This window comes from Aspergillus karnatakaensis (assembly GCF_047715665.1).
Source record: "Aspergillus karnatakaensis strain CBS 102800 unplaced genomic scaffold BJY04scaffold_1, whole genome shotgun sequence".
Lineage (NCBI taxonomy): Eukaryota > Fungi > Ascomycota > Eurotiomycetes > Eurotiales > Aspergillaceae > Aspergillus > Aspergillus karnatakaensis.
In genome coordinates, this window is record NW_027395713.1 from 322,016 (window position 1) to 348,304 (window position 26,289).

General features: G+C 51.3%; 10 protein-coding genes across 10 annotated transcripts; 7 read left to right on the plus strand and 3 right to left on the minus strand.

Moving 5' to 3' along the window:
• Positions 1–463: 463 nt before the first annotated feature.
• BJY04DRAFT_212383 (uncharacterized protein) lies at positions 464–1,189 on the minus strand (the record flags this gene model as incomplete). Its single annotated transcript, XM_073714568.1, has 1 exon — positions 464–1,189. The coding sequence occupies one exon, from the start codon at positions 1,187–1,189 to the stop codon at positions 464–466; it is 726 nt and encodes a 241-aa protein (XP_073577156.1).
• A 1,044-nt stretch (positions 1,190–2,233) lies between these two features.
• BJY04DRAFT_212384 (uncharacterized protein) lies at positions 2,234–2,730 on the plus strand (the record flags this gene model as incomplete). The annotated part of the gene is made up of 3 exons (XM_073714569.1): positions 2,234–2,387; positions 2,453–2,574; positions 2,629–2,730. The coding sequence occupies 3 exons, from the start codon at positions 2,234–2,236 to the stop codon at positions 2,728–2,730; spliced, it is 378 nt and encodes a 125-aa protein (XP_073577157.1).
• Positions 2,535–4,658, minus strand: BJY04DRAFT_1339 (alpha-mannosyltransferase). The gene has a single exon (XM_073708537.1). It carries the CDS (start codon positions 4,388–4,390, stop codon positions 2,921–2,923), a length of 1,470 nt encoding a protein of 489 aa, XP_073577158.1. The 5' UTR covers positions 4,391–4,658; the 3' UTR covers positions 2,535–2,920.
• Positions 4,659–5,219: 561 nt separating this feature from the next.
• Positions 5,220–7,739, plus strand: BJY04DRAFT_1373 (transcription factor domain-containing protein). The gene has a single exon (XM_073708619.1). It carries the CDS (start codon positions 5,323–5,325, stop codon positions 7,624–7,626), a length of 2,304 nt encoding a protein of 767 aa, XP_073577159.1. The 5' UTR covers positions 5,220–5,322; the 3' UTR covers positions 7,627–7,739.
• A 457-nt stretch (positions 7,740–8,196) lies between these two features.
• Positions 8,197–11,230, plus strand: lysF (homoaconitase LysF). The gene is made up of 4 exons (XM_073709370.1): positions 8,197–8,233; positions 8,289–9,172; positions 9,225–10,177; positions 10,230–11,230. The coding sequence occupies exons 1-4, from the start codon at positions 8,222–8,224 to the stop codon at positions 10,724–10,726; spliced, it is 2,346 nt and encodes a 781-aa protein (XP_073577160.1). The 5' UTR covers positions 8,197–8,221; the 3' UTR covers positions 10,727–11,230.
• A 4,627-nt stretch (positions 11,231–15,857) lies between these two features.
• On the plus strand, positions 15,858–17,045 carry BJY04DRAFT_212388 (uncharacterized protein; the record flags this gene model as incomplete). Its single annotated transcript, XM_073714570.1, has 1 exon — positions 15,858–17,045. The coding sequence occupies one exon, from the start codon at positions 15,858–15,860 to the stop codon at positions 17,043–17,045; it is 1,188 nt and encodes a 395-aa protein (XP_073577161.1).
• A 1,379-nt stretch (positions 17,046–18,424) lies between these two features.
• Positions 18,425–20,150, minus strand: BJY04DRAFT_175689 (YoaK family protein). The gene is made up of 2 exons (XM_073709371.1): positions 19,247–20,150; positions 18,425–19,185 (listed from the first exon to the last, which is right to left on the minus strand). Exons 1-2 carry the CDS (start codon positions 19,506–19,508, stop codon positions 18,590–18,592), a joined length of 858 nt encoding a protein of 285 aa, XP_073577162.1. The 5' UTR covers positions 19,509–20,150; the 3' UTR covers positions 18,425–18,589.
• Positions 20,151–20,606: 456 nt separating this feature from the next.
• Positions 20,607–21,264, plus strand: BJY04DRAFT_175692 (uncharacterized protein). Its single transcript, XM_073709372.1, has 2 exons — positions 20,607–21,124; positions 21,171–21,264. Exon 1 carries the CDS (start codon positions 20,737–20,739, stop codon positions 20,995–20,997), a length of 261 nt encoding a protein of 86 aa, XP_073577163.1. The 5' UTR covers positions 20,607–20,736; the 3' UTR covers positions 20,998–21,124; positions 21,171–21,264.
• Positions 21,243–24,009, plus strand: BJY04DRAFT_175694 (kinesin-3 family protein uncB). Its single transcript, XM_073709373.1, has 2 exons — positions 21,243–22,068; positions 22,130–24,009. Exons 1-2 carry the CDS (start codon positions 21,708–21,710, stop codon positions 23,797–23,799), a joined length of 2,031 nt encoding a protein of 676 aa, XP_073577164.1. The 5' UTR covers positions 21,243–21,707; the 3' UTR covers positions 23,800–24,009.
• A 121-nt stretch (positions 24,010–24,130) lies between these two features.
• On the plus strand, positions 24,131–26,182 carry BJY04DRAFT_175695 (translation initiation factor eIF2B subunit delta). The gene is made up of 2 exons (XM_073709374.1): positions 24,131–24,838; positions 24,903–26,182. The coding sequence occupies exons 1-2, from the start codon at positions 24,191–24,193 to the stop codon at positions 25,896–25,898; spliced, it is 1,644 nt and encodes a 547-aa protein (XP_073577165.1). The 5' UTR covers positions 24,131–24,190; the 3' UTR covers positions 25,899–26,182.
• Positions 26,183–26,289: the final 107 nt, after the last annotated feature.

Consider the following 26,289-nt stretch of genomic DNA (forward strand, 5'->3'; position numbering starts at 1 on the left):
GAGATAAAAATTGTTGCGGAGCGCCGGGCTTGGGCGCGGGTTTCCTCTTTCGGTGCAGATCGGTCTTCTCCAGGGCTCGCAGTCTCAAGCTCTTCCTTCTCCCCCGTCCCAATCAACTCTCATTGAGGCTTTTCCCATGTACTTCTCTAGTTACTCAGAGGCATTGATTATGATTGGTATTTGTCGCTTACTCGAACCGCTAGGATGAACGCCCAGAGCACCACATGTGCTCATATATATATTGAGGAAGAGCTCATTGTAGTTACCCACATCACCCGAGCTCGATGAGATGAAGCCACCCTCTTTTGTTATAGACTAGGACTAGGATGAGAAGGCCCAGCTAGTATAGCCTGTCGTAACTGGGATTGGCCCCGAATCAGCCCTATGCCTGACCCAAGTGACACTCTAATTCATTTACAGCATCAAAAATGTCAATCTACCCAATCTATAAGCAGCATTCCAATCAAACATCCGCCTCAACCTCCTCGACCGAAGGCACCTTATCCAAAATAACCCCATAAAAGTCCGCCACAATCCTCACACACTCCGTGACGATCTTTACATCCTCCATAGAAACCCCCAGTCGCCTGGTCCCCCGAATATGCCAATGCGATTCCTTCCTCAAATTCTGACTCGCAATCGCCGGCAAGACAACCATCTGCGTATCCAAATCATCCAGTACCTGCCGATCACTCAAGAACAATCCATAGGTGATCTCCGTACTCAGCCAGGAGAAGTCCTTGTGCGCCCTAAACAGGTCCAGCGTCGCGCTGCCGTTTCTCGCGTATAGTTTGTTAAACCATTCCACGCCGCGCTCATGGTTCGACTCATCACAAGCCCAATTCTCCCGTGTTGGTGGGGAGATGTCTTTATCTTCTTCCCTTTCAACCTCGGATAGGGCGAGAATGGCCTCGATGGGCTTGCAGACGCCGACGATAATGACAGACTTGAAGAGGGCTTCGCGGAGGCGGCGCACGAGTTGTTTGCGGGAGTCAGAGGTCTGGTAGGGTTCTTGCGAGGTGAGATAGAGGTATAATTGGTCGATGCGTTCGGGGTCCGGCCCTGCGACAAGGGTCGCTGTAGCAAGAATGGACCACTTCTCGGCTGGTATGGTGGTTATTTGTTTGAAACGGGATTCGAGGGTCTGAAAGAGGGAGAGGTAGCGGGGGTTGATCTTGGGGGTGCTCATTGTGGAGAGATTTTGTGAGAATATAATGTGTCCCCGAACTGAAAAGGTCGTTCTAGGAGTATATATAGATGAAGTGCGAAGCCGCAAGGTGAATTTGGGGTCAAGCGGCCTTTTGAAAGTGAGGAGTTTGTCGGTGAGGTGGTGTGCTTGTAAATGGCAACGGAGCAGGGGCACTCTGGCCATTCGGCGATTGAATGATTGAATGACTCCAATTCAGCCGCTGTTGGAGAAAAATAATCCGCGATACCCGGTATAGCCTATCAATTGGAGTTGTGTTCAAAGTGTGCCTGAAGATGAGGGGACAGAAGCTGAGCTGAACCTATGTCCCATCATTCCCGATTTCGGCGACCTCAACGGTCCACTACACTTTGCGGCTTTGCATTTAACTCTGGCTGGGAAGCTTAATGACCCGATAAAATGGATTATTTTGGCTTTCTTGAGCCCGTCATGACTTGTAGAGAAAATCGGGTTGAGTTCGAAGTGACGGTTGTGCCATTTCCCTCGTGCGGGGTAAGTATAGGTAGCTTCAGACAAGCTATACTGGGTATTTTCCAGAAGAGCAACAACATCAAACCTTAGCTCGTCGGAGAATCCCGAGTAGCAGCAGATCGATAGCATTCCATACCCTTCAGATCGATTCTCTCCTCCCAAAGCACCCATTAAAAATCAAATAGGTACAGGAGCACGCGACAACGTCATACAAACCCCTCGGCCCTGACAAGATAGCCCATCAAAGTAACAAAATGTCCTTAGGTAGCATGGATGAACAAAATCTCGCAAACCAGCCCCCGTAATGACATTTACCAGCATGGACAGACAAGGTGTTCATCCTGCCTCGCCCCACGTATGATCTCAGCGCTTTGAAAAACGCAATATGGTATAATGACATCACCTCGCTAGCCAACCCTATATAGCAACCTCTACAACCAGCGTACCATAGCTTCTGAACATACTTCATTAATCAACCAGTCTACAATACACCATCCAATTACACTTTCTCTCAAATCACACTCTCAACCTCACATTTATCTCACATTTCCCAAAATGCCTGCCACAACCTCTTCTTCCAGCCAGTCCAACGTCGGCAACCGCGCCATCTACGAGGCCGGTGACCAGCGCAACGAGCCCCGCTCCGTGATCAACGACCAGGAGCGCTACGAGCAGGGTGAGAAGGGAAGCCACAAGAACATTGATTCCAGTATGTCTCTTACCTTGCTATGCTCCCTTGTCCTGTGGAGAGTCAACTAACCACCGCCCCTATAGAGGACCAGCGATCCATCGCGAACAGACTCGCTGCCCAGAGCAAGGAGCCTGATAGCACGCAGCACCACAACCGCGATATCCAGCCCGAGGCTGAACTTAGCAAGAACGACCCCACAAAGCCGGTATGTTGATGCTCGTGGTAGTGCGATGTGACAACAGCTAATGGATTGCTGCAGGCTAAGCTCCACGGAAACAAACCATCCAAGGGCGCTCAGATTGACAAGGAGCTGCAGGAGGATGATGAGCAGCGTCTGCGGGAGAAGGGCATCAAGAAATAGATGATTTATCTTGTTTTTCTTTCTGGGCTGTATGATATAATGAGCGTTGAATGATCAGATTGACTCTGAATTGCATATTGATTCTATGAGTCGTAATGTACAAATAGGTATTATGCGATATAGTACAGTTGGTTACAGCGGTCGTCGCTCGTAAATGTAGGTCGTATAGTCGTCAATTCTGGATATGAGGTTAGGAGAAGTGAAAGTCATCATCGTGCGGTTCCGCAAAAACATTATCCCAATATCGCTCGACCTTGTGGCATACCTCCTCCTTGTTTAGCCAGGTTTGGAAGTGAATATTCGCATCGCAGCTGATGAACTTGAGCTCCTCCCAATATGCCTTCTCAGCGTCGTATCCAAACCGCTGGATGACGTCTTCAGGGACAATCCAAGCTCGCCCATCTGACCCGTCAGGGCGGATTGTCGGGGCGGTTTCGAAGTCCGTGCCCCAGACATTCCCACCCGGGTTAAATTTGGGATAGTTGGCATGAATAAAATACACCTGTGGAGCCTTGGCCACCTCAGGGTCCAACACCCGCAGAAGCCCCTGAGTGGTCAGGTCGTAATCTTCAATCGGGTCAGACTGCGCCATGGCGGACCCAGAGAGACCATCCGGTGCCGGATGGCCAACCGCTTGTACTCTCTCGCTTACTGCATAAAAGGGCTCGTTGACGGCGGATGCGGCCTGGAGGAAGGTCTCCTTGTCACCTTCCCCCGGTCCGCCTTGTGACAAGAGCCGAAAGTAATGCGATGGTCCGTAGAAGTTGTAGTATGCGGCAAGCAACAACGTTCGTATATGTGTCTTTTTAGAAATGAGGAGCACGCCGGCTTCAGTGGTTTGGCGTCCATTCATAGGGGTTTCCGGCTGACCAGAAATCTTGAAGTATAGCGGTGATACCGAAGACTGCCAAAAGTCAGGCCAGGTGATCAATCCCGTCGATTTGAACACTTCAGAGTCTAGTAAGAGCTCTGGTTCGTGAAGAGGGAAGCAGTCGGCATCCATCCAAACAACTTCCTCAAAAGACGATAGCAATACCGCGAAGACTTTGAGCTGGAAGTGCTCTATAAACTCCTTTCCCATCACATCCGAAAGGATCAGACACCGCGCGTTCAGCTTAGGAAGGACTTCTTCGCAGACATTCTTCTCATACTCGCTAGCATCCTTCATATAAACCTCCATCGGTAAACTTGATCCGGTACGGCGCAGCATCCGCAGCGTAGCAAGAAAGACGGGGAAGTATTGTCCTCCAGCGGTAGACACTATACCACGGGTACCAGGCGAGTGAACAGGGTGGAGGAGTTTTGTATCTGCGATATCTTGCAAGAATTGTGTATGAGCATCTTGCATCAACGTCACACTATTCTCATCCAGGAATGTCAGGTCCGGTCGAATCTCGGTGGAAGTAGCATTGAAGTGGACCGCATCGACATTCTCGCCAGAGGATGGTGAAGGGCAATTTGGTGCATGCACTTCTAGTATCGGTTTAAAGGACTTCCAGAACACATTTTGGCGTTCGGGCAGAGGGACTTCAAAGGCAGTGAGAGGAACGACAGAGACAGGAGCCGGAGTCCAATTAATTTTGAAGACAGCAGCAACAATAATCAGGGCGCCGATCAGAGAGAGGACATTCCTCAGCCGGGTTCGACGAATGACGGGCATTGACGCAATTTATCTATGCTCGTCTTGAAGGATGTTGCATGGTAGCTAGCTGGGAGATCACCGCATAGGTAGGTTTGACCTTTGGAATCGGTACGGCCGGAGGAGAGAGTTACTCCAGAAGGCCGAGGCTGTCTTTCAAGATCCAAATTGACAAGCAGCAGTAGCCGGTAGCAAATATGAAGAGTCCTCGGTAGCTGAAGCATCCATAATTTCCAGCTTCCAGAATAATGGTTGATAAGGCAGGCGGTGGCAGAACCCCTGAAACTCTGGAACAATTCCTATACTGGCAGGCGCGAGGTAGATCATGGACTTGACTAATCCACCCACGTTGTGCATGATCATCGTTCATAGACTCCCCCACTTTGCGCTCTGCACTGCCAGCTTTCCACTGGCCGTGAGAGATTTTCAGCAAAGTTTATCGCTGCCGAGATTCGACCATTGAAAGCCGAAATGGAAGATCTGCAAGAAGCGTTCGATTTTAGCAGCAAATCTCCGAGCGGCCGGATTGTAGTTATACCTCGGAGGACCCAGCAGACTAAGTCGCTAAACCGTGCTGGGCCAACGGAGTGGCGGCATCATCCGCCAAATTGAGCAAAACGGATGCAGGTTCCTTATCGCCATCTGCTGAGCCAAAGACGCCGTTTGCCTGGATACGCTTAAGACCGAATTCCCCCTCGCCGGAGAGTGTTGAAACTTTAATATACCCTCCCTGCCACGGCGCCGCCATTCCTTCTTCCCCTCTTCCTTTTCCTTCTCCTCGTGTTCTTTCCCTCCTCTTTCCTATTCATCCATCCTCGAACCCTTCCAGAACCTCAATCAATGGAACCCCACAGAGCGGATCGCCTCCGCATCGTCTCCTACCCCCGATAATATTCGGCAGTTAGCACGGCACGCCCAGCCCTCACGCTTGGCTGTCCGCCCGTCTTCAGAGGATGTCTCAAGTTTCCCAAGCCAAAATACGGAAGAGTCCGACTGCATCCGCTCCCCGGAGAAGGCGTAAAAGAACGGTAGTCACAGGTGCTACTCACGATTGCTTCACCTGCGCCCGCAATGGCTCTTCGTGTGACCGACGACGCCCATATTGCTCTCAATGCTTGGATGACGGTCAAGAGTGCTTGGGGTATAAGACAACTCTGACATGGGGAGTTGGTGTGGCGAGCCGAGGGAAACTAAGAGGAATGTCTTTGCCAGTAACTGAAGCACAGACGCCTACCGGGAAACCGAAGCCTCGTCGTGGGTCAGGCCATCAGGAGCCGCAGTCGCCCCCAAACACAAGCCTCCCACTGTCTCAGCCTTATTCGCAACCCTCGCCAGTTTCAGACGCTGCCCATGAACATACTTCACCAACTAATATACCCTCACCGCAAGTTCAAGCGGCCGCACGAAGCCAACCGAGTCCAACATGTAACCTAGCTAATCTCTCATCACACACTCGGACCGACCTGTCGACCGAGCCTGAATCAATATCTGCTTCTGGGAGTTGGACAGGTTCCTGGTCTCAGTCGCCGCCGGCGCAATGGTCATATGCTTCCCAGGCCGAAGACCTAGAATCAGACAATACAACCGCGGAAGAGCGACGTCACTCTTATCCTTATCATATCGTGGGTCATCATCAGCGTTCGCCCTCATTCTCCCAGTTGCTTTTGGCGCGGTCTGTCGGAAGGACCCCCCGCCTACGATACTTAATCAGTTATTATGCCGAAGTCATAGCCCCGATGATTGTGGCCTTTGATAGCCCAACCAATCCTTTCCGAACTTCGATCTTGAGGATGGCACAGGGCAGTACATCGCTTCAGGAGGCTATTGCGACATTGGCCACTAGCAATTTGCGGCAACGACGCGAACGAGGAACTTTCTCCACGGAGCGGACAGAGCCCGCGCGGATGTCTTCACTCGCACATAGGGCACTCACGGATACGTCGATACAAGAACATTGCGATCCTTCTATCCCAGAAGGCTCGGGCCTTGAGGAACAGTATCATCGTGGCATGGCGGTCAAGGAATTGAACAAGGAATTGGCCGATCCACACAAGAGGCTTTCAGATTCTGTTCTTGCCACCTTGTTGATACTTTGTCTATTCCATGCTTGTGATACTGGAGTGGGTCAGTTCAAAACCCAGTTCGCTGGGGTCACCAAGCTGTTGGCGATCCGTCAGCGCGCATCTCCCTATCTCACGGACGAGCTGAGGTGGTTCATCCGTATGTTTACATGGTATGATACGATGACCGCTACCACCAACGACCGCGAAATTCAGCTCCACGGCAGATATGTCGACCTGACAGCAGCCTCTGATGGTGAATGGGGTCTTGAGAACCTCGCGGGGTGTGACGCAAGTCTCTTCAAGGTCATCTCAAATCTGGGCCGACTCAACATTCTCAGTCAAAACCAAGAACCTAACACGCAACCTTCATCGCACATCTTTATACCCACCTCAGCCCCCCCTCCCTCTATGACCTATCATACGCAAGTCGACCCCTATTTATTCCCGCTACCAACACCACCGCGACCTGGTGACCAGACTCAGAAGCCGCTATCTCCGACCTTCTGGACAGAATGGTTCTCCATTAAACAACAGTTGGAATCGTGGCGCTTCCCTCAAGAGCGTCTCAATCCAGGGTTTTCAATAGGCTCTGGCTTTGAAATCAACCCAGGATTGTCCACGATGCCCGCATACATCTCACCACCATCGTCACCAGTAGATCAGACTGGAATAGCCCCCCAACACGTGGAGGATGTCTTCCATATCTCAGAGTCCTTCCGTCACTCGGCACTTCTCTATAGCGAGCGGCTAGCATATCCAGATTTGCCATCATCTCATCCTCGAATTCAACATATAGTCCAGCGTTCTATGGCACATATATTTGCTGTGAAATCAGACGTCTACCTGCTGTGGCCATTGTTCATCACAGGCTCCGAGTGCATTTTACAAGAGCACCGCTTGATCATTCAAGAGCGTTGCAAAGACATATCGAAGGATTCTGGCTTCTGCAACAACCTCTCTTGCCTTGAACTATTACAGAAGATCTGGGAAGAGAATCCTCCTCTATCAGTTATGGATAATGGCGACGCTTATTCTAGTGGCAGCCATTATGATATGCCGGTATATCCACTTGGGTGGTCAGTGTTGGACGATGTTATGTCTTTGTCCTCGAATTCGGGGTTCAAGGGCCAAGGGTTCCGATGGCACCAGATCATGCAGGCTAAGCGAGCCGAAGGAGAATATATGGTGGTTTGACCGTCCTAAATCGGGGCTTGGTGAGAGAGGAATGTGCGATATAAGCATATATAGATCTACAAGAGAAATGATGATACCATTATTTAATAAATCTCAATTCATCCCAAGTACTATTGCCTATATTTTCAAAGAGATACCTTCCAAGGCCACGGATATCCCCATTAAACTTGAATCACCATAGCATGTCGCTGTCTGACTAGGATACTGGGTATGGTGGTCTACATCGGCGGCACTCTGTGTAGAAATCAACAGTAAACAAGGCAGGCACGATCTGACCCTCCAAATATTCGCATATCATGCAATTTGCAGGGTTGGATAGCAGTTACTTGTCGGGAGCACAAGCATCTGGGGTCAAATTCCAGCAGATACAGGCTTCTAATTCCACGTTGTAAGAGGAACAGGAGGGTCGTTCGTGGTGGCAATAAGAACGGCCGGCAGGAACAGGGCAGGCAGTGCCGAGGCCCGGAATTGCTAATCAGCACCAACAATTGGTTGCTGGTTCGAGCGTCCGATATCGCCGCTTTTCCTATCCCGCAAAACTTTTCTCCAGATTCCTTCTTTGCCGCATCATAGCTTCACAACGGTCACATTCAAGATGATACAGCTGGTATGAGTACCCCGGGCTCGATTGCTTCAATTGGTAAGCTAACATCTGCCAATAGCGCAGGTTACCTGGCCTTGTAGCCAGGCGATATGTGCCACTACTCCCACGCGCAATCCCACGGACACCTTTCCTAGGCCACCGCTCGTACAGCGGCACCAAAAACACTCAGACCTTCCACTCGCAACTCGAAAATACTTCCAATGCCTCCGACTTCCTTTCCTCCTTGAACCCCCTTTCATCAACCTCCGCGGTCAAATCGCCCCAGAACCTTACCGAGAAGATCGTCCAGCGCTATGCCGTTGGTCTCACAGAGGGCAAGAAGGTCCATTCGGGCAGCTATGTTTCTATCGCGCCTCATCACTGCATGACGCATGACAACACCTGGGCCGTCGCGAAGAAGTTCATGGACATTGGCGCCACCAAAGTCCACAACGACCGCCAGCTCGTCTGGACCCTGGATCACGATGTCCAGAACAAATCCGAGGCCAACCTCAAGAAATACAGTCAAATTGAGGAATTCGCTGGCAAACACGGTGTTGACTTTTACCCTGCGGGACACGGAATTGGTCACCAGATTATGATTGAGGAGGGTTACGCCTGGCCTGGAACCCTGACCGTGGCTTCTGACTCACATTCGAATTCGTATGGAGCAATGGGCTCGCTTGGAACCCCCATTGTCCGTACTGATGCTGCGAGTATTTGGGCTACGGGCCGAACGTGGTGGCAGGTTCCCCCTGTTGCCAAGGTCACTCTGACAGGTCTTCTGCCCCCGGGTGTCACGGGCAAAGATGTCATCGTTGCTCTATGTGGTCTCTTCAACCAGGATGATGTACTCAACCACAGCATTGAGTTCACTGGGTCCGATCAAACCATGCGTAGCATCTCTGTTGATGACCGTATCACCATTGCGAACATGACGACGGAATGGGGTGCGCTCAGTGGGTGCGTATTTCTCGTTCACTACGAATAAACTGTTGTACTGATTCTATCACAGACTCTTCCCTATTGACGACGTCCTCATCGGCTGGCTACGAGCCAGGGCTACGACGTCCGCCATGTTCACTCCGGAAAAGAGCCGTTTCACTCATGAGCGGATCGACGAGCTCGTCGAGAACCCGATTACCGCCGACTTTGGCGCAAACTACGCCAAGTCACTCTACCTCAACCTCTCCACCCTCTCTCCCTTTGTCTCCGGCCCGAACTCCGTCAAGGTCGCCACGCCCCTCCGCAAGCTTGAGGAGCAGAAGATTGCGCTCAACAAGGCCTACCTTGTCTCCTGCACCAACTCTCGCGCTTCGGACATTGCCGCCGCCGCGCGAGTTTTCCGCGAGGCCGCCAAGGACGGTGCATCCCCTAAGGTTGCCCCTGGTGTGAATTTCTACATTGCCGCTGCCTCTCTGGCGGAGCAGCGGATTGCGGAAGACGCCGGTGACTGGAAGATTCTTCTCGATGCGGGCGCTAAGCCTCTCCCCTCCGGTTGCGGGCCCTGCATCGGTCTCGGAACCGGTCTTCTCGAGTCCGGCGAGGTGGGTATTAGTGCTTCCAACCGAAACTTTTCCGGAAGAATGGGCGCTAGAGACGCGGCCGCGTACCTCGCTAGTCCCGAGGTTGTGGCCGCCAGCGCCTTGTCCGGCCATATCTCCGGCCCTGGCTGGTACCAAAAGCCCGAAGGCGTGGAGAAGGTGATCATCGGCGAGGGCAGTGGTGACCACGAGGTCGACAAGGCTCTGAGCGTGGAGGACGCCTTGGACAAGATCATCGCCGAGGCCGAGAGTTTGATTGTGGATGCTGAGAAGCAAATCGGTGGTGCAGCTGCTGAGGAAACCGCTGCAACTGAGGATGCCGAGGAGACTTTGACTGAGATCCTGCCTGGTTTCCCCGAGAAGCTCGAGGGCGAGATCGTCTTCTGCGACGCCGACAACATCAACACAGACGGAATTTACCCTGGTTAGTAGTAATCTCTCACGTATAAACTGCAATTCCGCTAACCGCGATACAGGCAAATACACCTACCAAGACAACCTTCCCGCCGAGAAGATGGCGGAGGTTTGCATGGAAAACTACGACTCCGCCTTCCGTACAATCGCCCAGCCTGGCGACGTCCTCGTCGGCGGGTTCAACTTCGGCTGTGGCTCATCACGCGAACAAGCCGCAACCGCCATTCTCGCTAAGGGTATCCCTCTCGTCGTCGCTGGCTCCTTCAGCAACATCTTCGGCCGCAACAGTATCAACAACGCACTCATGAGCGTCGAGGTGCCTCGTCTCGTTGAGAAGCTGCGCGAGCGATTCGGAAAGGGTACCGAGGGCGGCGATGTCCAGGCTACGCGACGAACAGGGTGGAAGTTTGTTTGGGACGTAAGGAGGAGCAAAGTTTCTGTTACGGAGGACAACGGGGAGGTCTGGAGCCAGAAGGTCGGCGAGCTGCCGCCGAATGTGCAGGAGATTATTGCCAAGGGCGGCTTGGAGAAGTGGGTGAAGGCGGAGATTGAGAAGTGATTTTTGTTTCAACAATATCCTGATGGCGTTGAGGGGGATTAATATTTGTATATATGATATGTCTTCTTAATTGTCGGTTTAGACTGCTGGGTTGCAGAGCATAGCATGCCATGCTTAGAGATTTGAACAAATCTATAACGATATTACCACTCAATTGACCGCCGTTCTTCATATTCCTTACCGACTCTCTCTCTTGTCTTTTCTGTCGTCTAGGTCGCTCTTATCTTCTTGACTGCATCTTCACCGATAAATACTCCAACACCCTCCCTTACCACTTTTTGCTGGCCAGCCGGTTCCAAGGAACTCGCAACTCTATATCAACACCACGCGAGGGGCAACTCTGTTTACTTAAACCTCACTTGAGCAGATCTACCTTGCGAGCAATCTCTGCATTGTCCAGAGCGGTATGCACGATGAAAACCCTACCACCTACATATCTGCGCATGCGCCATGAAGCCGCATGGATCTCCGATCTTCAAACCATCCGCCTGGATAAAACAGAACGAGGGAGGGAGGGAGGGGAGAGACCTTGCATGTTGCATGTATATTACCTGATACTTATGTATAGGATCTGGGCATGCATCTGGAGATGTTAGATGTAGGCTGGTCTGTGTCTGGGTGGTGAGATCCAAGCGTCGATATGCGCGACGCAAGTGAGAAGATCAAGTCCCAAGTAGTGGTGCAAGCCAGTCTGCGGCTGCGGTTGGTATTGATAGGCGCCCAATATCCATATCCAGATCCCAGATTCAGCGGTAAGTATGTACGTATGTACATGTATGTACGTCCTGCGCCGTGGACACTAAGGGTTTCAGGCCCGACCAGGCAGGATGCTAAGCCTTGTTGCTAGAGCTAATATTGCATACCCATATTGAATTTTTACGCGAGAGGGATCTGGAAGGCGGAAATCGTTTCATTGTTTCTAGTAGGTAATAATATCGGTGGACAACGCATCGCATCGCATCGCATGTACATTGTACGCAGTCTACCCCTCTTCGCTCCCCACCTGTGTGTCGTTGCCAGGGTAAGGCATCAAGGGGTTTGGTTTGGTGGGAGAACACGCGACCTGTTAGCGAGTCAGTGGGTTGGTTTATTGGATCGGGGCCTCTTTGGCTCCAGACCCAGAGTGAGGAGTTCATTGTCATTTCGTTGAGGATTTGCGTCATCACCTGATATACTCCAGTAACTACGGAGTAGCGTTAGGGCATATACATCGAGCCCAACCGAGTCGAAACATCCCACCAGCTCTTAATCTCGTAAGTTTTCTGTTGGAGAATTAGAAGAAACAAAATCCAGATCCACCTCTCTGTCAGTGTACTGTCAGTACGTAGAATAAATAAAATCTCCGTGTGCTTGTGGGCGTCGACTCAAGCTAGTGCACCCTCCATCGCAAACCCTTAGTGCGTGTCGCTCGCTCATTTGCGGGGATCTCCCCGGCTCCACAGCGTTGGACAGCAAACTCAGGTATTTGGGCTGCAGATGGAAGTTTAGCGCTCGAACGTCGGGGAGAGGGAGGGTCAGCCTTGCAGCTGCAGAGGATCGGTTTCGGGAGTTGGTGTGTATGTGAGTGTTTTGGTTCGTTGGCGATGGCCGTTGCGGAGGAGACTAAGGGAGAGCCGGTCGTGACGTGAGTTGTTCAAAGTTAGTTGTTTGGGTTGAAGTTGGTTAGTGCTGCTGGTGTAGTGCTTTTGCGAGCGTAAGCGCCGAATCTCGTGTTCGTGTTTAGTCTTGGATGTCTTGATGAGATGAGTCGATATGCAAGGCTGTGAGGTTGAGAGTCGGTAAGACGATATATATGTAGAATAGGCACAGACCCCAAAGCCTTGCATGTAATCTCCCAAGACCAAGAAATCAGAGAGCTCCTCTGCTGTTGAGAACATGTTCATGCGCCAGTCAGACTGCAACTCCAAACTTCCAGTGCGTTGGGTGCCAAAACAGGCAAACGATGCTCGACCCCCCAGGTCCAACAACCGACATCACGCTAACCATGACAGCAGCGTGCAACAGAAGTCCCATGCAGGGCGCCAGTCTCCATCAACCTGCAGCTAGGGCTCAGGGCAAGGGCTTTGACTCGCACAAATCCTTCACAGGCAGGCTGAAACAGGACGGTGAAGCTGCGCGGTTTTCTTTGCTTTTCCCGGGTCAATAATCCTGCCGCGATCGGCATGAGGCTGGTGGATGAGAAATCCTGCCAATAAACTAGGTAAATTACTTTTAGACAGTGGGACAGAGATGGGTGAGAGTGAGACTGAGAATGAAAAGGGGGAGGATGGTGATGACGGTCGAATCACATGGAGGAGAGCTAGGGCTTAGGCCGAGTACTTTGGTATGGAGATGGGAATTCGTCATGCCTTGGAAGTTGGAACTAAAATTCAAGAGACTTGAGAGAAGGATCGGAAATAGACGCCAGATGGAGGTATGTGGGAGCTCCTGATTAGGCAGGCCTGTGGTTAGACGATGATTATGGATATTGGATATGGGGGTGAGGTGAGAAATGCTGGGAGGTATGTAGTCGTGTATTTCATGTACATACAGTACAGTACGTGATAAAGGAGGTAAAATTAGACGGAACAAATGATAAAAACAATATCAAACCCAAGCCTGTGATTGAGCAGGAAAATAAGCAGGAAATCAACGAGTTCCAAAGCAGGGAGTGCAAGGGGGAGGGGGATGAAAACTCTGTTGGTGGGCCGCGATCTGGACTAGTTTTCTTTCTTCTTTGACCAAGACAAGTCAAGACACGGACTCGGCCCCGACTCTTGATGAAAATAACATCCAAGGGGCGGACTGAGGTTACGTCCGATCGACGCGGTCAGCAGCATGGCAGACGCCCGAGTCAACGTGTTGACATGCAGGACAGGGACCGTGAAGATATCGTGACGCTGATGCTGATATTTGATGGTATAGTGATGGTGGGAACTTGGAAGCGAAGACTGATCAACAGATGCAGGCCAGGCCGTTAGCGAGCCGGAGTTATAATTATTGTTTGGACCCATTTCCCTTCGATCCGGCCTTCTAGCAAGACTCTAAATTTTTCCATCGTTTTTACCCACACTATTGGCTCCAGCCCGGAAATCCAGAACGCCATGTGCCTCCTCACCAAGCCTTCTCATCGACAAAAGCACAGTTGCTTATTTGTGATATGCCAGAGGTTACACACCTCGGGGCCAGGATTTGGATTCGAATGCGACTCCGAGGATATCCCGTCCCCCTGGTTGGACAGACTTTCAGTCACATTCATTATTACTCGGATGTGCTCTCTTGTAGCAGGCAACAGCCTGGAAATTATCGCTGAATAGTCTCCGTGACGGCACAACCTATTTTCTTGTCGTCGCAGGTTGCTTCTTTGTTTTATTTTCCAGTACTTTTTTTTCTTCTCTTTATTTATTTATTATTTTTACTTTTCTAACTTGCGGTCTGGCACAAGCCTTGTCCGGTTGCCCCGGTCATGATGGTGTGGTGGGTGCCCAGCAGCGGTAAAGCCCATCCCATGGCACAGATGGTTGCCCAACAGGAGGTTATTTTGATTTTGGAAGAGAGCACACTAAAGCAGTCTTGATCCACGGAATGCAGCGGATGCATCCGGTCATCTTCCATGGCTCGTCTCGACGCCGGGACTGTATTGAACTTCAACTCTGTCCCTGATGCACATGCATCACATCTGATTTTATTCTTTGTGGCTCATCCCTGCCCACCACCAATAACCGGGCTCTTGCCAGTGATTTTCTCACCACAGTTACCGAGCGCAACCTTTACGCCACATCGCCACTGCCAATCAATATAGCCAGCCACAGCTGACGGCAGCAGATCAGAGCTGTTGTGAAGCGCAGACTGATTTTATTTATATCGGCACTTCTCCTGCTCCGCCATCACCTGGGGCGATGCGAAAGATATGACTCATTCTTCGCATCCATATACGACCTGGTTCCCACTCTGGTAGGCTGCCGTCTCATCGGGAGGCCCGCGTGTCCAGCTGGTGAGTCGAGACGGCCTGGAGAGACACCAACCAAATGTCTCGGGTGCTCAACAGCGCTTCGCCTGCCAGTACGCGCGAGGTGACTGGAGGTGACGGAACACGGGCTGTACCAATGACGCAACAGATCTGAATCGTATGCTCATGGAAGGAGGGCGAACGGGTTATATCTTGCCCCTATCGCTCTAAGAAAACGCTGGTTTTGAATATGAAAGAGGCGCTGCCCGACAAGGTGACTCAGATGACTCTTAAGGTAGAGATGAGGGTTGAAAGTAGGACTATATAAGAAACGTACCAGCCTGACCTGGCATTCCAACGATCATTGATAAAGGTGCATATTGATTAGACCCAGAGCTCTGGACCCTCCTCCTAAAGAGGTTGGGCTGAAACAGACAAGAGCTGTTCAGATACGGTAAAACCACCAGCTGAACCGAACCAAACGCGAGCAGCTGAAAGATTACCACTAAAAAGTTTAGTACCATCTCATTCTCCATAGCCCGCCCGCTTACCGCAGGCAGGGGCTCCACCCAACTTGCACTTCCTGTTCACTTTACAAAACCGGTCAAAAACCCACCCTCCCTGCGCCTGCCCTCTCCCTCCCTTTCCTCCGTTATAACCACCTAACAACCACCCATACAACCCTACTTGGGTCATATTCTCGTCTAAACCTCGCTGTTTTTCGCCACTATTCGCCTATTCTCCTGGGTTCCAGGATTTGTCAGATTTGATCTTTCAGGAGTAGTCTACCTCGGAAGTTCCTCGACTCTTCGCCTCGATTCTCTACTGAGCCACAGTAGAGTCTCCCAAAGTCGCCAATTCTCAACGACTTGAACTCAACGATCGGGATTCCGACATCGTTCAAATGCACCCTTCGCACATCACAGCATTCCCACCCTCCTCTCCTCTAGAAGCCGTGCCTCGGTGACGGTCCCGTCGTTGATATCTCGATTTCGTTGTCCTTTCGATCGGCGTCGATCTGGGTTTTCTGGACGATATCCTGTACAATATACTGGGTTGTGATTTGTGTTTTTGTGCTTCTGCTACTGCTTTTTAATCGGTAATTTTGGTTTCTCAAAAGTTGTCGATTCTCAGGTCTTTGGATATTGCATTTTCGACTTCCTCCTATACAGCGACTCGAATGCTCATGCTCGACTCGCAATAATGTACCACCACTACTCTACACCACCTTCCGGGTGGCCCTCCTTCGACTACATGAACTCCCCCATGAACTCTCCCCCGACTTCTCCTCACTACGCCTACTATGCGAACCAGTTCACCAACCCCTTTGGTTCGCCTCGAGGCCCTGCGAAACGCCACGGCCGCAAAGCCAGCTACGCGGCTCCCCCCAGCGCATACGGCACCCATGGTTTCTACGGCGCAATGCCCGAATTTGGCACTCCGTCTAAGCACGAAAATGTAAGTGCCTTCTTTGGTGGCATTCCGTCCTACAGTCGTCGCAAAACCATGTCTGGTGCGCCCGCGGGCTTCTATGACTACGGTACTGCTCCTCGACCGCAGTCATCCCGGAAACGATCTATCTTTGTGGATGTGGTCGATGATGGATACGATGATATGCCTCGCTACGCCTCGCGCGAGGAACCAAACAAGTCCCGTCGGCGCCCGTCGGCCTCTCAACGGAAGCCAAAGCCAGCCACTGACCCTTTTTCTTCCTCTACTCAGGTCCCTGCTTTCGATGATGCTGCTGATGCCGCCAAACGGTCGCGCGCCCGCCGCCAATCAACTTCCACCCGGAACCCTGCCAAGCCCAAGCCAGCAACTGCCGCAAAGCCCCCACCCAAGGCCACCGAAGAGGACGCCGAGCGCGCAGGAATTCCAGCTGGTTACTCGATAAAGAACTGGGATCCGACTGAAGCACCTATCATCCTGCTCGGCAGTGTGTTCGACGCCAACTCTCTGGGCAAATGGATCTACGACTGGACGATTTTCCACCATGGCGCCTCAACCCCAATGGCCGATGTCGCGGGCGAACTCTGGCTATTGCTCATCAAACTTGCTGGTAAAGTGAAACGAGCAGACGAATGCGTGGACCGGATCAAGGACCGTGACTGCCAGGAAACTGTGGAGGACTTTTTGGAAAGTGGCGAGCGCCTGTGGGCGCGGTTCAAGAAGCTGCTGCGAACATGTGAGCAGTTTATGTGGAAAGCTGCCAAGCGCGAAGGTGGCAAGTCGGTGTCGATGGGCCGCAACGCCGGCTGTGAATTTGTCGAGTCGATTTTCGGTCGCGACCGCGAGTTGGAGAACACGGAGAAGCTGATGAACAGCATCCGTGTGTGGAACATGCGCTTCGATGCAAACTGCGACGACATCCTGCGCAAGCGGACTGTCTAGTCGCTATACAACAACAGAAACAACAACAAACGAAACAGAAGATGTGCATTGGCACACGGTTTGAATTACCAACACTCGTATTTTTGAAAGAGTGCTACTATTGTCCTCGGATTCGGATTGCATTTGAGCGCGTTTGGCCTGGCTACTTATACTGACTGGTTGCGTTCTGATCTTTCTTCATCTTGCAAGCGATGCTTGATTATATCTATTTACTGAAAGAGCCCTTTCCTTTGTTTTTCCTTTGTTACAGGTTATACCTCCCTCGAGCATGCATCTGGGATGGATTTTGTCTTTGCTTCGTTCTGGAGTGCATACTCATGGAGTCTCTTATTCTTCTGATTGAGTCCCTTGCATCTCTGCTTTTATGATACCATTCTGCGATCTGTTCTTGGTCGGTGGTGATTCATTCTTTCTGCCTACTACCCACTACGCCATCTACTAATAGACATTCATCAATATACCTTTATATTATCCATATCTACACCTCGTTCCTCCGTACATTGTAAAATGATACCGACGTCATCCATCATGGACTCGTAAATCTTATCAAAACCGAAAGGACCCCTCGACTATCCCTGCCCAAACCGTACTCGCTAATGTCATTGCCATCACACCTTAGTATGCCACTAAGGCAGTGCACACCAACCAACGAATCACCGACAATCCCTCCTGCATGCAACGTTATTACCCCTCATCGAGCGTCCGCCGGCAAGTTGATTGGCAACGGAGAACCCGGCCCGCTCTTCTTCCATTGCAGCGTGCATTCTTCTAGCGTGGACATTCTTCGCGTGGATGATGCCTGTCCTGATCGCTAATCACCGCTGACGTGATGGTTTGTCGTGGTATTACTGTACTTACCTTAGATAGCTTACCACACCCATGCTAGTAAGTAGTACTCCGTACCTCTGTACTATGCTGTAACGAATATATGTATCTACGCGAAGCTACGAGAATCGACGCCCGGCTACTGGCTGCTAAATGTCAGTCGGGTGCCCGCCCGGCACACTCATCCACCCATCCATTGTCCAAGGAAGGACCAGAAAGGTTGGTATGGTCGATGCAGATGGAGGGATGATGTGTAAGGGTGTGGGTAAGCGCAGGTTTGCTGTCCACGTGCGCTCGACTGCAATAGCTGGCCTGTGTCACTCTCTCTTAGCCAACTGGAGTCCTTGGAGAAGGGGAGGGAGGGGTAAGCCGGAGCCCGTAGCGGGATTCTTAGTGGAGGTTGGAGGGAAATTCTCCGGTGATGTCAGGGTTGGCATTCCTTGAGGCTTTGGCCTGCGCGTACTATGTACGACCGTCGACTGAGGGTGGGAGTTGGGTATTGTAAGACTGTATGGAAGGGTATTACTGGTGTTGTATTGTTGCGTGGTGGTTGGGTTGTCGTATTAGGTATATTATTGTTGTATATGTATATGGTGGTCTATCTCTATCTCTAACTAGCTACCTCTACCTCTACCTCTATAGCTTCACCTCTCTCCAACGACCTCAGCTTCTCAAGCATACTTTTGTAGAAACGCGCCTTCAAGTTTAAAACCGGGTGCTCACTCCCTCGCCCAAACAATCCATCCCACTCCAATAACCCCCTTCAACCCAGCACTAAGCCACAACGCACTTTCCATCCCGCCAGAGCTCTTACTCAACCACCCGCCCACAATGGCACCTAGCAGCAGCATAACCACCCCGCCGACACGTCTGTTCCGCTTCACATTCTTCTTCACCTCGCGAACAATCTTCGGATCACTCGCGACATCAAAGTAAACGCTCGTCAGCACCACCGTCGGAATCTCATTGTACCCCATCGCTCTAGCCGAGGTAATCGAGCCGGCTGACTGGAATGCGAGGAGTGCGATGGGGATGAGTTCGAGGAAGAGGCGGCCGCCGGTGAGACTGGCGTCTGCTTCCGTGTGAGGGATTAGGTCTGCCTCGAGTAAAGCGACGGCGATGATGATGAGTGCCGTTTGGAAGAGGAAGGAGGTGAACAGTGTAAGGCGTTTCCGCTGCCCCAGGTTCCGGCCGTAGAGGGAGAAGAGGAGCGAGCCGGTGAAGAAGGAGGCGATGGAGATGAGCGATTTGAGCCACCCCCAGTGTTTACCTGTTGGCTGGTGGGAGGCGCCGAGGCCGAGGAAGATGGTGTTTCCTTTCTTTTGTTAGTGTTTTTGGTTTCTATTTCGTAATATGTAGAGAAATGGCGGGGGTACCTGTTTGCATGGCCAGGAAACAAGACCAGGCGTTATACGCGGCGCTGTCGCAAAGACCGGTGATGAAGCAGAGAACGAGACAGATCAGGTCTGCGTATTTCGGAGAGAGCGATTGATTCCAGCGCGACGGTGCAGGCGCTGTTTTGCTATCGCCAGTCTGAGCAGGAACTGTGGTTCCGCTATTCTTTGTCTTCTCGTCTCCAGCTCCATTGAGAGCGGAGGTGGAGGTAGGATTGGCCTCGATATCAGCCGGCGGCGCCATCTTGAAGTCGCGGAAGTGCAAAGAACGTCAAATGACGAGACGAAGTGCGACAGTCGGATACTCTGTACTATTTAACTTGGAGACGCGAAGGAAAATTTGCACTGGCTTGGTTTGTTCCGCGGATCGTCTCCGATTCGATAAGATCGGCGCGGTGTCGGTCGACTCCGTAGGGCTGAGATGGGGGTGTTTGACACTCTAGTTTGTCACAATAATGTCGGTGCCTGGCGATAGAGCCGTGGGTGTGGGCTTTAGCGACAGGCTAGAGTGGATAGCATCAATTGCGCCATTCTGTTGAACTGTGTGTCATTCCTCGCGATGCTTAGGATCTGTTCGAAGAGAGAGTCGTGGTCCTCCTTGACAGCAACCGAGATAAGCATTTGCTTGTGGTGGAGATGGTACATAGCCGTCTCTTTACCGACCCAGCTCTACAAAATTCTCCTCAGATATCAATGAAATATGTGATGCCGATGCAGTGGTTTTCTACATTCTAGAGTCTGGCGGTTGAGCCGATTTCTGAAGCTCTCGGCTTCCTCATAGCGATTTCTTGTAGCTTTACTCAACGCTATCTAGGGTAGTGACAGATTCGCGCCAAGGGCCACTACAGCTTGCAGAGGGATACACTTAGCACAGCGTGGGCCTCTGGCTCACCGATGAATGGTTTGATATGGTGGTGCCGCTGAAATTTATTAGTGCAGTACTTATGTGATGGGACTTCGACGTCCCGCTGTAGCCGTTCTGGTCGGCCAACCCGTGGTTAGGGGCTATCTCATCCTTGGGATCCAAGACGAAACATCTTCCGGTTATAGTACCCCCGCACTGGAACGAACTCAAAGCAATACCGGTTGAAGGGTTGAGCTGCGTGTCAAAGATATCACCGACGACTAGACCCTGTCAGAGTTATGTGAACCGTGGCTCGAGTTCCGGGTGAGCAATCATAGCTACGTTCGTCTTCTGAATGAAGCGCATGGCAGCTGACCTCCGCATGGAGCAATGTAGGTAGTCGTGACTCCAGTCGAGTCTCCGCGTCATCGTTCATCATCATTTGCGCCACCGTGCTGCCCATATAAACTGCGTCTTTCCAGAGAGTGACTTCCAAGACAGCACTAAACACCACTGTTAATACTGCTTGAACTCAAACCTCCAACTCATCACAAGGTATGTCTGCTATCGAGATGCAGATATTGCTTGCATCAAACATTGACCTAATCATCCCCTTCGGCTAGATATCATGTCTTCAAGGCAACCAAATCCCATGCGAAGCCAAGCCCAAGGTACTTCCCGGGCACAAGCAGGATCGAAGTCTCGAACAGACCCTACCTCTGGTTGGAGCCTAGAAGAGATGCTCGAAACCGGAATGGACAAGGACGGCAACATCATCCCTGACCCCGTTTCTTACATCGACGGTGCTCGAATGAGTAGAGGCGAGCATGGCTCCAAGAACCAGGAGGCCGATGAGGTTTCAGCCTCTCTCGATAACTTCGACGAGTAAATCATGATCCGAGGTACGGGGAAGTGGAGAAACATCAGACTGAATGAATGTCGGCAGTCAAGTATTATTATGATCTTCTCCTGTTGACCTTTCCAAGTCATTGCGCGGACAAAGTCATAAGTCCGTCCTAACCATGTCAGTACACTCTTTTGACATTTATTTTCTCGCAATACCTCAAAGCTGTTCATAAATAAAAATCAATTGCACAAACTGGATGATAGGTCAAGACTCAAGTGAGTAAATGATTTTAGTTATGGCTGGTGAGGACGATTGCTGTGGCAACCATCTGCACTGGGATAAACCTGAAAAGGCCTCAGGCCCCGCGCCATCCTCAATCCGGCAAAACCAAAACGAAGACAGCTAGGAGCTGGGGATCGGTGTTGTCGTCTTCTCCAGATTGTTACCTATTCTTTGTGCTGGAAGTCAAGATAAATCATAATGAGTGTTGTCATGCTATGACTGAAGACAGACACTGACCGAGTTGCACGTCGACTGTTATCGCGGGGCCACTTTCCTTCCACTGACTTTATTTGCCTTACTTCGGTTGCTGCATGTTTCGCTCTTTTACTTCACATCGCAAGCCGCTTCTCGTTGAGCTTCTTAATTGACAGAGACTCGAACTTATACATTGCCCGTTGTTTAAACACGAGCGGTAGCCGCGACCCTCGCACCTGCCTTTCGGAGTGACTCCCCAGGTACACCCAGCCTGTATGTACCATCACTTCATCCGCCGCAATCGAGAGATCGTCGCTCAACTTGAACAGTTATTGAGGGAACACAGTGAAGAGATGGCGCTGGATCCACGCTTCTATCATCACCTCGGCCCCGGTATTGCCTCCGGGTCGCAGTCCTCTGCTTCTCTATCTGGTTTCTCGTCGGCGACGGCCATCACGAGCCCATCGATTCACTCAACTTCTGCATCCTCAGCCGGGATGCGGTCAATGGCTTCTAGTCCATCACTACGTGCTCGAGAAAGCATTGCTGTAGCCAGCCGTCTAGATGCGGTTGCTAGCCCGTCCCCGGGTGGGAATGTTCGTGTCGTTGTGCGAGTGCGAAAGTTCCTGCAAAGAGGTATTGTTCCAGGGCAGCATCTCACTACGGTCGGAAGAAGCTAACGAGCACTGTACTCTAGAGCTCGAGCGAAAGGCGCAATGCTTGATTACTATGGACCCGGATACCCAGATGACAAAGCTGAGAGCACCACAAGCACACTCTTTCGATGAAGGAAAGCCCAAATCGCAAGCTCGCGGCAAAGTGTTGGACGACAAGGCTTTCATATTCGACAACTCGTTCTGGTCTCACGATGAAATTGACGATCACTACGCCCACCAAGAGGATATATACAACAGCCTCGGTGAGGACTTTCTGGATCATAACTTTGAGGGTTACCACACTTGTATCTTTGCATACGGACAGACGGGTTCTGGCAAGAGTTATACCATGATGGGAACTGCTGAACAACCAGGCCTGATTCCCCGCACGTGTGAAGATTTATTTCAACGCATAGAAAATGCCGAGTCCCCGGATATCAGCTTCAACGTGCGGGTTTCTTATTTTGAGGTTTACAATGAGCATGTACGCGACTTGCTTGTACCCCGAACTGAACCGCCCCATTATCTTCGAATCCGAGAGTCGCCTTCAGAGGGGCCATACGTGAAAGACTTGACCGAGGTTACAGTGAGGAACTATGGTGAGATCATGAAGTACATGCGCAAAGGAGATGTCTCTCGTACTGTGGCTAGTACGAAGATGAACGATACGTCGTCGCGATCACACGCTGTTTTCACCATCACACTGAAGCAGATTCATCACGACCTTTCTACAGACGAAACGACAGAACGCACAGCGCGCATTCGACTTGTTGATCTCGCTGGGTCAGAGCGAGCTAAGTCAACCGAAGCCACAGGTCAACGGCTGCGGGAAGGATCCAACATCAACAAATCTCTAACAACTCTGGGACGTGTAATTGCAGCTTTGGCAGATCCCAAGGCAGGTCGTCCGGGAAAGCGAAAGGGAAAGGAGGTTGTGCCTTATCGCGACTCAATTCTCACATGGCTGTTGAAGGACAGCCTTGGTGGTAACTCAAAGACGGCTATGATCGCTTGTATATCCCCAACAGACTATGAGGAGACGCTGTCCACTTTGCGATATGCGGACCAGGCGAAGCACATTCGCACTCGTGCTAGGGTTAATCAAGACCACTTGTCTGCGGCTGAACGTGACCGCCAAATTGAAGAAATGGCGGAGACCATCCGAACACTGCAACTCAGCGTCAGCCAGGCAGCACAGAATCGCCGAGAGACCGAGGTCCAAAACGAACGTCTGGAAGAATATCAGCAAAAGGTGGAGAAGCTTCAACGACTTATGGAGGAGACGAAGATGGTCAGCGAGTGCAAAATCAGACAGCTACAGACGGAGAACGAAGCCTTGCGCAATCACCTGAAACTGGCACTGGACAGTCTGAAAAACCCAATTCCACCAGTGTCGATCGAGAAGCGCCTTAGCGACGTCGCGATCTTGAGCGAGCCGGAGGACCAGACAGTAGACGAGAATGAGGACATGCCAGGCTCTCCTCCTTCGGAAGTAGAGCCGGAACTAGACCTGATCTGGGAAGATGAAAGCCTCGAGACTGATGCAAGCCAGCTCGAAGCCCAGGAAATGCAGGCGACTATGGAGAATCTTCTGGGTGACCTCGATGTCTTCAAGCGCAAATTGGCAACGGATCACGAGCGCTTCAGTTCGTCCCGGAAGCAGGAGGGCCGCAAGCGCCGACGAGCACTTGGGGATGTCTTGGGAAACTAATCAATAAACGTAGATCAAGCGATGATATCCTGGCAAGGCGTTGTGGGCAGCATTCTTGAGCATTCATTTTGATTCTTTGATGCTTTGGGCTTTGACTTAGTGTTCTTGAATTATGTAACGATGAGACGATGAAACGTCAGATGGACGCCCGATGGACACTGAATAATGAATGATCTAGCTTTCTTGTTGTTCCGAGTCGAAGAATACTCGATGTATCTACCTTGCGTGCAGTAGTTCGTTGAATGCTTGTCGGCTTATGGCATCATCGGGATCGCCCTTTTCGGCGTGTGAGTCAATCAACCGCGCTTCCTCCCATCCCCACAACCACCCGAAAAAAGTCTCCAATGCCCCTCCTGATTGCCGCCATCGCGTCTGACCCCGTCCTTTCATTATGGCGACTCCTGCCGACCCTACACTGAATACCGTTTCGTCTCCTCCCGTTACTCCTGGCGCTGCGACCTCCTCAGAACCGGAAACTCCGAAGATGGAACAACCGCCTCAGACACAAGGCCTTTTGGCTGCGAAACCTGCGAAACCCGCAAAGCCCGCCAAGCAACAGCCCCCCAAAGACAAAAACGCCGCATCTGCCCCAGCCGACGCCGCCGGAGGTGATAAGCTGTCCCCTGCAGAGCTGAAGAAAAAAGCCAAAGCTGAAAAGGCTGCCCGGCGAGCACGCGAAAAGGCAGAGAGGGACGGCGGTGGTGCGCCAGGTGGACAAGCACCGAACACACCGGCTGGCAAGAAGGGCCCAGATGCTGGAGCTGCCGCAGGCTCAGCGGTCAAAGGACAAAAGGCTCCCTCTCGCCGAGGGTCTGCGCAGCCAGGGCCTCAGGGTGGAGTGACAGAGCATAAGAAGAAAAAGGAGAACAAGGATGTTGCTGTGTTTGGACATCTCTATGGACAGCAGCGGCGGACTACAGTTGCGGGTGCTGGAAAGGAGGTTCATCCGGCTGTGCTGGCGCTAGGATTACAATTAAGGGACTATGTGATCTGTGGTAGCAGCGCGAGATGCGTCGCGACCCTGCTGGCTTTTAAGAGGGTATGTTTCCACCTACGTCTCGTCCCTCGCATGCCATTGGGAAGTTTTTTGCTAAATAATATAGGTCATCGAAGCTTACACAACGCCAATGGGTACATCCCTTGCCCGTCACTTGACCACACACCTATCGCATCAGATTACCTACCTTTCTACATGCCGCCCTCTCTCCATCAGTCAGGGAAATGCTATTCGGGCTCTCAAATTGGCAATCTCGTCCATTGATCCTTCGGTCCCAGAAGCGGAGGCAAAGACCACACTGTCCGAGTTCATTGACAGTTTCATTCGCGAGAAGATCACTGTCGCAGATCAAGTCATTGCTGCCAGTGCAGCGCAGAAGATCAAAGACGGCGATGTTGTTGTGACTTTTGCTGGAAGCTCAATTGTCAAGCAGACACTTCTTACCGCACACAAGCAGGGCAAGAATTTCCGCGTCTCTATTATCGACTCCCGACCCCTCTTTGAGGGTAAGAATCTGGCAAGGACATTGGCGAACGCCGGCCTGGAAGTGCAATACTCCCTCATCAGCGGTATCAGCCATGCTATCAACGAGGCGACAAAAGTCTTCCTCGGTGCACATGCCATGACAAGTAATGGACGATTGTACTCGCGCGTCGGCACAGCGCTGGTCGCCATGTCGGCTAAGGAGCGCGCCGGGGGTGTCGAAATTCCCGTCATTGTCTGCTGCGAGACTGTCAAATTTACAGACCGCGTCGCACTCGACAGCATCGTCGTCAACGAGATTGCCGATGCTGACGAACTTGTCCTGTCGCAGCCCCCTCACCAGCTTACAGATCTACCAGATCCTGCAGCGGCTTCTCAGCCGGAACCTAAAAAAGGAGGAAAACCTGCAGCCTTTAACCTTAACTCAACCGAATCGAACACCACACCAAAGAATAAAGACTTTCCCCTCACTGACTGGCGCGACACACAAAACCTCCAACTGCTCAATCTCATGTACGATGCAACACCGGCCGAATACGTCGACATGGTTGTTACCGAGATGGGCAGTCTGCCACCAAGCGCAGTTCCTATCGTACACCGCATGAGCACGAGTGTATAGGCCTGTCCACTCATTCGTCTCTTGCTTCACGTTCATCTTTTTCTTTTTTTCTGCATCCTTGTCATTTTGGGTCTCTTTTCGGTTCGGGCTGATCTCTTTCTCGGGTATCGGAGCTAGCAGGAATTTTTCTACCATGTTGTATTGACCATGATGATCTTGTATAGCTAGCGAACATTAGAGGAAAAGTATTGAATGGATGTCTGTTTGGTAGTTGCTTTCGTCAGCTTTGAGCTCTCATGGCTCAATCATGTATTTGCCAAATAACCGCCAGACTAGCAACCCTGAAAATTCCCATTGCAAAAGTTAATGATCTTCCATTGTCACTCGCTAGGTTAATCTACAAGGTATATAGGCACGTGATCGATGGACATCATTTCCAGGCCCGGGCGAA